We start from the raw sequence: 12,096 nt of genomic DNA on the forward strand, positions 1-12,096 counted from the left end.
CAAAAGGGTGTGTGCATGTGCTTGTGTGCTTCTGTAGTGAACGAAGTATTTAACTGTTAAATTAGTTAGAATGTAGATGAGAAGGTTTCTTTATCACCATTGACAAGAGGAAATAATGATGCTTTAGTTTAATTATAAATACTCATGATAATGTTGATTGTTGTGAAGACTTACTTAAAGAAATTTGATTTAAAAAACATTTTATTTTGGTATCATGAGTAGAGATGGCCAAATCAAATATTTATAATGAGAGAAATGAAAGAAAAATTGCAGTAAGAGATCAAGATATCAGATAAGCATTTTTTCTTGCTATCAGTCTTGATGACTACTGCATGCAGTCATTAAATCTAGAAAAAATAGCCCCTAATTAATTGGTATAAATTTTAAGTCAGCAATAATACCATGTGAATGCATTCACAGTTACTACTGGGTATGTAGTTTTCATCATTTAATGCATGCACTAAATCAGGGATGAAGAGCAGTTTCTTATTCCAGAAAACTCATAAATTACAGCTCTGCATTGCGCTTTCATATAACAAAGTCACATTGCAAAATTCTTTTCATATTCTTGTTTAGATGAAATTCCAAAGATTTAAAGTCCTAAAAAAGTTAAAAATTTAATAGGTATTTTAAAACATTTTTTCTGAAACACATAAACATTGACAGTTTTTTAATTTTTATAGAGAAAATAATGACATACCTAACAATAAAACTACAGAGATGGAGACAAAGCAGGAAGTGATGTTTTTACCCCACGCATACATACTACCCATTGGGAAACAGCCACTTTCACTAAAAAAGATTAACTTCAGTCATCCTTTAAAGAAAAAAATGATAATATATCATGGCATATTTCTCTTGCCCACTAGTTCACATATTCTATTTTTTAGGAAGCACTGTCATTGTAAAATGCCAGCATTAACTCGTAACACAGTTAGAAACCCACCTTCCTATAAACTGTACAGCTTCTGTTGTCAATCTCTGAGTAAGATTCTCATAGGATAATGGCTGCTGGATAATCTGATGGTCCCTCATTAAGAAGCAGTTCAGGTGTCGAAAATGATGAAAGAAAAAAATCAAAACCACAAGTGAAATAGCTGTTATTAACAGGCAGTAGCCCAGTGCTTGGAAAGGTACTTTGAGGAGGCCAACATAATGCACTACTGCCAAAGAGACCAGGGTGACTCCAAGGATTTGGACTGGGATGACAAGGTATTTCTGAACCCCTTTTAAAAATACGCTGCCTTGGCCAGGTTTGCAGTCTCTAAGATTGGTCACGGTGAGCCCATAAAAGTAATCAAATCCATGACTGAGGGGGTGGTGACAGAAGTCATTACTGCTTTCACAGTTCATCCCAAGATGCCATTTTCCTATAAAGAGAGGAGGACAGGGAGCATTTCTGTAGTTAAATCATCAAACTTACAATGTGCGCTACTCCAAATATGAAACTGTCACTATCTGACTGATACCCTCACCTCCCCAGCCCCAGCATTTATTGTGTGGATCCCTATTTTCTATATAACCTTTCTTAGGTTATAGAAGACTCATCAAAGACTTTGTTTCATGTCCGCTCTTCTTTTTAGTTAGAAATAGTTTGGCAGAGCTCCTGATGGAGACCATTAAATTCTGAGTGGGCTAGCAGGTCACTGAAGAGCAGCAGAGCTCTAACACAGCTTTGAAAATGAAGCCTTTGTGCATGTGTAGTTAAGTAGTCATAAGAAAATAGTGTTTTGTAGTGGCTGCTGTTTTCTGAGGAAGAGTCAATGTGGAGCTATGAAATATCTTTTCTGAAATTTATCTGGCAAGTCATTCACTTAAAAACAAACAAACAAACAAACAAAAAAACCACAGTAACATAGGAAATAAAACAAGAGTAATGAAATTACCAAGACATTTACTATGTAAATGATTGCATGATTGCAAAGTCTCTGAAATTGCACTCTCCCTCACCATATATATATATATACGCACACTTTCATATATGAAAAAAATGGTAACGAGTGAATTGCCAGCAAATACTGCCTCTCACAGCAGTTTGTCTCATTAGGAAATTATTCTAATTCTGCAATGATGCTGGACACTGACACAAGGAAATAGTGAGTTTGATTCTCATTATAGTGGCATAATCTGTGTTCATGCTGATTAAAATAAGTATTTAGATAATTCATTCTGTGACTCAAGTACAACCTCTTACCATATGCTTATGCACTGATTAACACAATGGACCTAACTGTTTTGTAGCTGTTATTTAAATTCTAATGCAAAATAGAGAAAAATTCGAATTCAGTTATGCTTCTAACTATACCTTATGGTTATAGCAATACTCTGGTATCAGCAACGAAATGTGTTGAATATTTGACAAAACTTTCAGTGTCACCTTCGATAAAATAGGTAATTTATATTGCTGCGCCAAATTTTATCTATTCTTTCTAATTTAAATAACTAAATATGTGCAGTGTTAAGTCAGGGCATGTGATATTGGAAGAACTAAAAAACCCAAACCCAGTAAGCCCTCAACCCTACTTCTAGATACGCTTGGTAGAAAATATGTGAAAGAAATAAAGCACATACAGAAATCTCCCCCTTCCCTAACCATCCCAGCAAAAGCTCTTATGCATTTATAAGAAAAGAGTTTTGATGCAGGCAGTTCTGGGCATCTCCTGGGCCTAAAGAGCAGCACTTCTACCTTTGACAGTGACAAATGAAGGGTCAGCAGTATCAAGGAGGGTGAAGATGAGGTTTAGTTCTGATTTTTTTAATCAGTATACAGCACGTGGGCTCAGTATCATTATTTCTCTTTCACAAAAGGCAAAACTAAGGTATGACATGGGAATGACATTTGCCGAAGTTCACTCATCATCAGAAATTTACCTAACTGTCTTTATGAAATAATTGTAAAGCCAGATGTCTAGCGAGTTCAGCATCAAACTATTCTCACAAGGTTGGATGAATAAAATAAATATAGTGGCTTGCAACCATGAATGTACAGGAAGTCTTAAAGATTTTAATTTTTAATTTCCTGTTTTTATTTGTCAAATTCAAAGCACGTATAAGTAGGGAAAAAAAATATGAGATAGAAACCTAAACAAATAAAATACATTTTCAAGGTCATTTATTATGATACAAATAATATTGTTTAAACTGGAGCTCAATAAAACTAGACATTGCAAGCCAGGACAGAAGAATCTTGCAACAATACATTAAGGACAGGGGACAATATAATATACGACCTATTTTTACCAAAAGGTTTTTAGCAAGCACAACAAATTCTTCAATATCAAGATGAACTTATGCTTCAGAAAAAGATTTGCTTAGAAGCAACTTAAGATAAACAGAGGAGAGAGCAGACTAGCTGGGCCTGGAATGGAAGCACGTGTTCAAATTATACTAGCAATTGTGACTGAAGGACACAAATGCCATTTTTAAAAGGCTGATTTGATTTGAGTGTTTTGATAGGTCCCATGCTACTCTGAAAAAGCAAGTGATGATTGGGTCCACAATACATTTATTTTGCTTCTCTGACTTCATTTATCATCTTTGCCATCCTTGTTACAATGTTCTCACATCTCTCCTAAAGTCAAGCTACGTAGTTTGGATGTTTCAGACAAGCATTAGACAAATTTCAACAGATTCTACCAAGCTTCTGAGAGAAACTTATGCTGCTAATTGCACATTATGAGTACCTTACTTGTTTAAGACCTATGCTTTTTTCACTCACCTTCTGTCACTATTAACACATCTGCAGAGCACAGGTAATGCAATGAAAGACAAATAGACATGAGAGGAAGTCCTTTTCAGCTAAGAAACCTCATCTGGAACTCAGTTATCAGAATTACTCAGAATTCAGAACACCGGGCAGGATGCAATAATCCATGTTTTCCCTCTACTTTTCCCTCAGACAGTTGAAAAGAACAGTCTGAAGATTGAGTTGTATATGCTGGTAATCTTTCTTTTTGTACAGTTTTGTGCTCTTCAGATAAATAAGATACAAGATGCAGACCAAGATGCAAACAAAAATATTTTATGTGCTCAAATAAATGTATTTAAATTAAATACATAGCAGTAGTGATAATATGAAGTATACATGCATACATTATTAATATGATAAGATTTTAAGTTGCTCTGTTAAAAACAGAGCTCCATTAATTCTACTGAATAGGTTCAGACAGTCTTGTATTTCTCACTACTGTGATAGTGTGTCCAAATATTACAACATCTCATTCTGGAGGAAAGGTACAAAACCCAATTTATCAATTAATGTTTTAACTTTGAAGATAAGCTATATAGGTGGATTCTGAATTTCTTTGGATGCTAGACAACACATTGAATAACAATTGTAGTTATGTATAGCTGTAGATAAAACAATATCAATGTGTTTATAGCAGTAGTTAAAACAATACCCATCTACTTTCAGTGCAATTTTTGGATTATGAGTAGCTATTTCCCACAAACATAATAATTTTTTGTTACTATCCAGGATCCTTAACTGGTGAGATAGTAGAAATTCAATGTATCTGCACTTTTTGAGAAAACTTGGTTTTGTTGCAGATCTTCTGAATTCGTCTGCTCCTGCCAGATCTATTGGATGTCACCTTCTGTGTGTCACAGGGGAAAAGCAATGAGGTGAAAAAGAGTATGCATAAAATAGATTTATAGCTAAAATATATTTAGGGATGTATCAAGCATGAGGAAACATATTCAGAGCAGGAAAAAAAATTAATAATAGAAAGGAAAATGCCTTTAGAAAGGGAAAAAAACATCCTTAGAGAGTAAAGAGGAGAGAAACTTGGTGAAGAAGTGATGGTACAGGTCTGAGGAATAGAAAGGCTTCAAATTATCCTTATGCCAATCCATCACCAGAGCAGGATTTGACAATTAATTGTTTGGGAACTGCTGAGTTAGACTGAACAAAGCAAAGACTCCCTGACCTAGAATAAAATGATGTGATAAGAATGCCAGCAGAGACAGAAAATGGGCTGGTTGGGAATCAGAGTCTGCCTATCTAGTCTTCAAATCTACATATCTTTTCTTTTTGTCATTTACATATGCTTATCCTTAATTTTAATACTCTTCTTGATTTTTTGGAAGCGTTCATTATACTCTAAGGGTATGGTAATATTACATCTTATGGTTTCATAGCTATCATTCAGGCCACTTGGAAGAACTGTTCGTTAAACATCATGGAGATAACTTCTGGAGGTCTAAGTGGCAAGCTGTCATACTGCAGTGACAGTAGTTAAAAAAAGAACATTAACTAGGTCAGCACCCCCAAATGAGTTGCATTACAGTGCTTGTTACAACTGTAAAAATGTGTTTTTTTTCAGTCTTCTTTAATTGAATATGGATCAATAGGAGCTAACTCCATCATGAACATGACAAAATATATATTTTTTTCTACTATGGTTCAAATATACATGCACTAATTATATTTCTGTTAAGATATTCTGCTTTTCTGTTTTGAATCTGTGAGGACATGAAGGTATTTTATACCTTCTAAGACTAGGGTATAGCTAAGTAGGATTTTTAGTTAGGAACATCAACATTGAATTGTCTACATAATATTGATATTTTTAAAATACTGGCATGAATGGCTAGCCTTGCTAAACAGTCAGAGTTTTAAACAAAAATTACGCCCCAAATTACAAGCTTTTGATGCTTTCAAAAATCACACTGGGCGCGTCCATCTTCTATACGAATGTAGTAACATTCCTTTATGATGTTCTCTAACCAACTATTTCCAGGCAATTCCAGTAAAGATATGTTCATTATGTAATATTAACTGTATTTCACAAAAATCTGCTAAAATGTAAGCAATGTGGAATAAGCCAGTGGCAAAATTAGGAAAAAATACAAGAAAAATTATTAGAGTTTTGAATATACATGGCAATGTGCTCAATTTTGTGTTAGAAATGTAAACTTCTTATTATGCTGTGGAGAAAAAAAAATAATGCAGACCTTTAATAGTCTATATGGAAAAATAATGTTCTTTTGATTCAAATGAATGAAAAAAATGCTATGTATTTTTGCAATCTTACCTATTAGAGCTGTTGCATAACCTCTTTGCTTCAGGAGTTTTGAAAATGTTATTTCTTCAGAAGGAAGTCCCCCAGAAGAAGCAGAAAATAAGAAGACACCAACTCGTGAGAAGGCAGCCATTCCTAAATATAATGAAAATGAATGAGACTTAGATGATAGAGTGAAACAGTTTTCATTCATTCTTTCTGCATGCACATTTTTGCTGTTAAGTGGTATCCCTTAAATGACGTATTACTAGCAGTCATTGTGAAATGCAAGTGGGAGATACTATCATCCTTTTAGTGAGTAAAGTCTTTCCTGTATTTTCACCAGAAATTGAAAAGTGGAGAAAAAGAAAATACTCTGGGTGTAACTGTGGGAGCAGCCATCACATAAAGAGCTGCAAGCCTTTCTGTAGGTATTCTAAAGTATAAAATAACTGGAAGAAACTGAGCTAGCATAACTTATTTTTCCTGTACACAGGAAAAGGATTGGAGCTGAGGACTAAGCGACAGTACTCCCAAATTCTACTCCCAAAACTCCCACTTTCCTCATATGTGTTTTTCTACATGATCTTAAGTTTATTTGAGAGAAGTCAGTTGAAGGAGGGCAGTTTTACAGCTAGGCACATAAATATCATGAGGTCAGAAAAGAGGAAGAGAGTCTGACTCTGGACTCAGCTAGGACACACAGCTTTGATGGGAAAGGACCAGTGCTCCATGAACCAGTGCACGAACACACATGATTAGTCAATACAGTCCTGAGTGCATTAAAGCGGCATCAGGCATCAGCTAGTACAACATCTAAATAAAGCAGAGTAATTTCTACACACTGTGAGTCTGAGAAACATAAACCTGAGTTTACAGGCTATTCTCAGGATGGGGAACTTGAGAGCTCAGGTTCATGAAAATTAGATCACTAGGATTCCAGATGAGAGTTGGCTGAGTACAGACAGACAGAACACAAGGTATCTATGCAAATCTGCGCAGATGTATCTTCGGGAAGTCTGAATTATGCAACTTGGATAATTACAGTGCCAGAGTTACATGACTGATGTAGACAACCAGAATCTTCCCTCAGGTATCCATTGTGGTTAGAAGAAAAAAAGACTTGTTAGACTAGTTTATTAAAGAGATCTCAACCTACCTTTCAAATGCTGACTACAATTTTTCATCCCAGCCAGCAAAGTCAGTTTTATTGATCAACGGTTTAGGCAGCTTTAGTAAGCTATACATATCTATACTTCATTTCAAGGTATACTTTGATCTTTCATAACTGAAATCAATATAATTCCTTTAAGTTACAAGAAGCAAAGTACTGAACCATTTTTTTTTTTTCACCACTACTTTTCTCTGAGCTTGCATCTCATCAAATACTACATTTTGGAATATTCTTCTGTAGTTTTAGGAGTTTTACATTTCTATCTTCTTTTCCCATACTGTGATTCTAGTACCTTCTACAATAATTCTGTACTAGTTCTTCACTGGTGTTTGAAAACAGTCTGTATTTAGCAATTTCATAATTTAAGACGAAGTTCAATTTTCCACATACATGGAAATGATTAGTATGGCTGAGAACAGATCAGTTAAGGAAAAAAAACCAGTTCAAATGCTAATTTTTCATAAGTAATAACAAGGATCATAATGGAAGGTGACCTGTGGCTTTACCTATAGTAAATATTAATAGCAATATAGCTGTAAAAGGTATATAAAATTTTCTTTTGCAGCTGAATGTAATGGAAAATTTAGCAAGTTGTATTAGCTGGCACTTTTGCAGAAGCTTGTTACTTGATTTGAATGAACATGAACGTATCAAGTAGGCTCCAGAGTCTTGCTTTGCTTTCATTCCCAGAAGCAAGGATGTTTTATCACTAATGAACAAGTGATCTGATTAATGTATAATGATCCTTGCTAAAAATGATGTTGAGGGAATGTTTAAGTTGCATGGCTAAGCACTGAGGGGCTCAGTCCCAGCACACTAAAATAGACAGACTGGTTCTATATTGTCTCAAATGGGCTTTGGTTTTAAAAGTAATAGAAGTTACATGTATTCATAGGATACTTAACAATGTGTATGGGAAGATATGGAAGAAATGTAACAAAAATACTTAGAAAGAAGGGAGATTTTTTTGCTTTATTCCCAGTTTTAAGGGTTTGTGGAATATTTTAACAAACCAACTTTTTTTTTTTTTTTTCTTCCCACAACCTATTAGTCTAAACCAAAAGGTTTCATACAAACAGAAATATTGCAGCAGGAAAATTTAAACTGGTTTCTTCCCTTGTGTCTTATTAAACTCATCTCTGTAATGTTCAACACTCAGCTGCCACCAACACCCTAGGAGAAGCCTAAACACAACTGAGCAGGCAAAGAGCTCACAGTCTTTGGACAGTGGATGAAGTCAATGGAATTGGTTGCTCCTTCCATTGAATAACCACAATCCGATTTTTTCCTCAGTATTTAAAAAAAAATCTTTTTCTCGATAAAAAGCTATATGGTTGTGTGAAGTCTTCAGAAGTGAGATGATTTCCCATTATGTAAGATTTCAAATGTTGACCAACTTTGCTGAGCTTGATTAGGCACTGAAATGAGTACCTAACCTGGTAAAGACAGAAAAAAAGGCCAGGGAAAAAAGCACACTGTTTACTCGAATAAAATATTATACATATAAATAAAATATCCAAATTTTACCTGATCTGATAGGATATCTCCCTGTCAGGAAAGCTGCCCTGCTTGGAGTACACAGCGGGGATGCTGCTATATGCTGAGTAAGTGTCACTCCTTCCTTTGCTAGCCTGTCAATATATGGGGTTCTAGGAAAAAAAAAAATGAAAAAAAAAAAGAGAGAGAATATACAGATATGATTATTTGGAAATGGGCATGGTGAGATCAAGGCATCTGAGGCAAAAACTACCAGGAAAATCAAGCTAAGACTATTGTATTCAAATTATCAAAACCATAGTGGTCTTGCAATATCATATCAAATAATTTTACACTGGCTGTCAACACCAAACTAAGACACCATGGCATTGTGCCAAAAATCTTTTCCCCCCCCTCTTTCACCTGCTCTTTGTGGTCAGTACTATACTGTGACACATGGACATGTTGTATTTCAACCCTTATTAATTCATTCCTTGAACCATGATTGTAACTCTGTTACATGGCCTTTCTGCTTCTGCAACAGGGAGGGAGAGGCTGAAGAAAAGTTGTGCTTCCTTATTTCATATTTAGTGGCGTTTCTCCCTTTCCCCAGCAAAGTTTTTGCGTGTGGTGTTATCTGATATTAAGAGAGATTCAAATGGTCGTGACTCAGTACTAGACTCTATATTAATGATGTTTACAGATTAAGTCTGTAATATTAGATCCAGGAGAACATCCAAGTTTCCGTATCAGCAAGGCAGTTTTCCATATCTGCCTTGTCTGTGACCTGGCTCAACATGCAGATCAAAGCTGGCTGCTGCAGGAATAAATCTATGCCCTTAATTCTACAGGAAGAAAACTACAAATGCAGAGTGGCCAGGAGCTGCAGTATGTTCAGGCAGGTCCCTGACCTACTAGACTAATGACCATGATCTCAAGGAACACTAGTCCCTTCATCATTTAAGCTTGGATACAGTCAGAAACATTAATTTTCCAACAGAATTTTTGCTATCAGTAACGTCACATATAGATAGCAAGCAGTATGATGCAATTTCTTCATACTCCAAAGATGTAATTCTGAACTATCACATCAGAGAGTTTAGTATTTGAACTGTTTTGATCCTTGGGCATGGAGTGATCCAAACAACAGCGTTGTATATACTCTTTTCCTTTTTTAAACCTAGAAAATGTAACATGAGTTCTTTTTGATTAGTTTGCCTTACGAGAAGTTTTCACTTCCAACAAACTTCAACAGAAACAAGAGTATTTAACACAAGACAGGATGGTACTTGTAGTCTGAATGCTTTTTTTTAACTTGGTAAAAGCTTCATTTTGCACCACTGAAACACAGCAACTAGACAAAACTTGTGCTTTTTAAACAACCATCATATCCAAGTTTGTAGTAAGGATCATACTGGGTAACACTGCTGAATTAATCAAGTATATTAACGTTAGGTTTAATGAATTTAAATGACTACAGCACAAAGATAAATGAAAAAAAAATCAGCACTTAATTTCCAATTAGATAGTGAGAAGGTCATTTCAAATCACAAGAGTGCTTCAAAACATGGTTAATTCATATTTGTGCCAAATAATTTTTAAAATAGTTGATTTTATTATGCTTTTCTGCACCTACTCACATTGGGTTTCCATATTGGGTTTACATGGCAAGGTTTTGGTAGCAGGGGAGCTGCAGGGATGGCCACTGTGAGCAGAGCCCAGCAGCTGCCCCACATCAGATGAGAGCCAGCTCCAGCCAGCTCCAAAAGGGACCTGCTGCTGGCAGAGCTGAGCCAGGGAGCAACGCTGGGTGGGCCTCTGGGAGAGCAGATTTAAGAAACTGAAAAAACAAACAAACAAACAAAAACAAACAAACAAAAAAACTGCTGTGCAACAGCAGCTAGGAGAGAGGAGTGAGAAAACGTGAGAGAAGCAGCCCTGCAGCCCCCAGGTCAGTGCAGCAGGAGGGCAGGAGGTGCTCCAGGCAGGCAGCAGCAGTTCCCCTGCGGGCTGTGGAGAGGCCCCTGGTGGAGCAGGCTGTCCCCCTGCAGCCCATGGGTCCCACACGGAGCAGATCTCCACGCTGCAGCCCGTGGAGGAGCCCCCGGTGGAGCAGGTGGATGTGGCCTGGAGGAGGCTGCGGCCCATGGAGAGCCCCCGCAGGAGCAGGCCCCGGGCCGGAGCTGCAGCCCGTGGAGAGGAGCCCACGCAGGAGCAGGGGGTCTGGGGGGAGCTGCCGCCCACCCGTGGGGGACCCGTGCTGGAGCAGTTTGCTCCTGGGGGATGGATGGACCCCGTGGTACGGAGCCGTGTGGGAGCAGTTCCTGAAGAGCTGCTGCCTGTGGGCAGCCCCCGCAGGCTCAGTTCGGGCAGGACGGCATCCCGTGGGAGGGACCCCACGGGGAGCAGGGGCAGGGAGGGACCATGAGGGAGTGGCAGAGATTAAGTGTCAGGGACTGACTGCAGCCCCCATTCCCTGTTCCCCTGCACTGCTTGGGGGCTGGAGGGAGAAGAGGATGGATGGAAGGGAAGTTATTTTTAGTTTACTTTTAGTTTCTCACTGCTCTAGCTTGTTAGTAGTAGGTAATAAATTACATGAATCTCCCTGTGCTGGGTCTGTTTTCCCTGTGACAGTAACTGGTGAGTGTTCTCCCTGTCCGTATCTCAACCCTTGAGGCCTTTCCATTGTATTTTTTCCCCCTTTCCCGTTGTGGAAGGGGAGTGAGAGAGTGGTTGTGGTGGTCCTCAGCTGTCCAACTGGGTAACAACACCACAACAGTGATATATAAAAAAGGAATAATTATTTTACTTTTCCATAGGTGTTTAAAATTATATAGGCACATATACACTCACACATTTGTAATTCCTTCTAAATGCATGGTCATTATTCTACTAAAGCATAAATTAGTTTTCATTTATAGCTCTATTTATGTATAAATAACTAAAATAGGTCAGCTTTTTCCCATAGATTAAATAGACTGATCAGCACCCTGAGGAAAAGAACAATGATATTAGTAAGATGTAGAATTGGAATTTTGTATATTTGTGAATTTTTATGCTACTGTAAATGTGGTTAAGAGAAATGTTATTATTAGTCCTATTAACATGAAAGATTTTTTTATGAATGCCAGCAAGCAAAATTTGGCAAGAATACTTCTTGCATATTAGAACTGTCTTCTCTTTCTCTTAATCTTTGTGACTTAACAATTTAAGATGTCATACAAGAACCTAACAAAAAAGCATAATTTCAACCCGTAGACTGGAAAAAAAAAGTGGTTACCTTAAAAAAAAAAAAAAGGAAAAGAGAAAAGCAATTAAGCACTTTGAAACCTTTAAAACCTTTTAAAATTGCATGCCTGGTAAATACTTTTTCATTTGGTGCAAAATAAAATGATAAATAAAATTTTTTAAAAAAACTAAACCTGATAAAAATTTGACCAGTTA

At 36.9% G+C, this 12,096-nt stretch overlaps 1 protein-coding gene across 25 annotated transcripts in view; it reads right to left on the reverse strand.

Annotated features, from left to right (window-relative positions):
- The window catches only part of STS (steroid sulfatase), a 120,667-nt gene that overhangs the window by 82,315 nt on the left and 26,256 nt on the right, over nucleotides 1–12,096 (reverse strand). For 24 of the 25 annotated variants that reach the window (XM_083829019.1, XM_083829021.1, XM_083829009.1 and 21 more), the window contains 3 exons: nucleotides 8,704–8,825; nucleotides 6,036–6,158; nucleotides 947–1,370 (listed from right to left, as the gene is read on the reverse strand). In XM_083829019.1, coding sequence (XP_083685145.1) covers nucleotides 947–1,370; nucleotides 6,036–6,158; nucleotides 8,704–8,825 — 669 coding nt within the window. Of the gene's footprint in view, nucleotides 1–946; nucleotides 1,371–6,035; nucleotides 6,159–8,703; nucleotides 8,826–10,292; nucleotides 10,442–12,096 lie in introns of those variants that run through there. The other variant, XM_083829024.1, reaches the window with a different exon arrangement.

The sequence above is a fragment of the Anser anser genome (assembly GCF_964211835.1).
Source record: "Anser anser genome assembly, chromosome: 1".
NCBI classification, from domain to species: Eukaryota; Metazoa; Chordata; class Aves; order Anseriformes; family Anatidae; genus Anser; species Anser anser.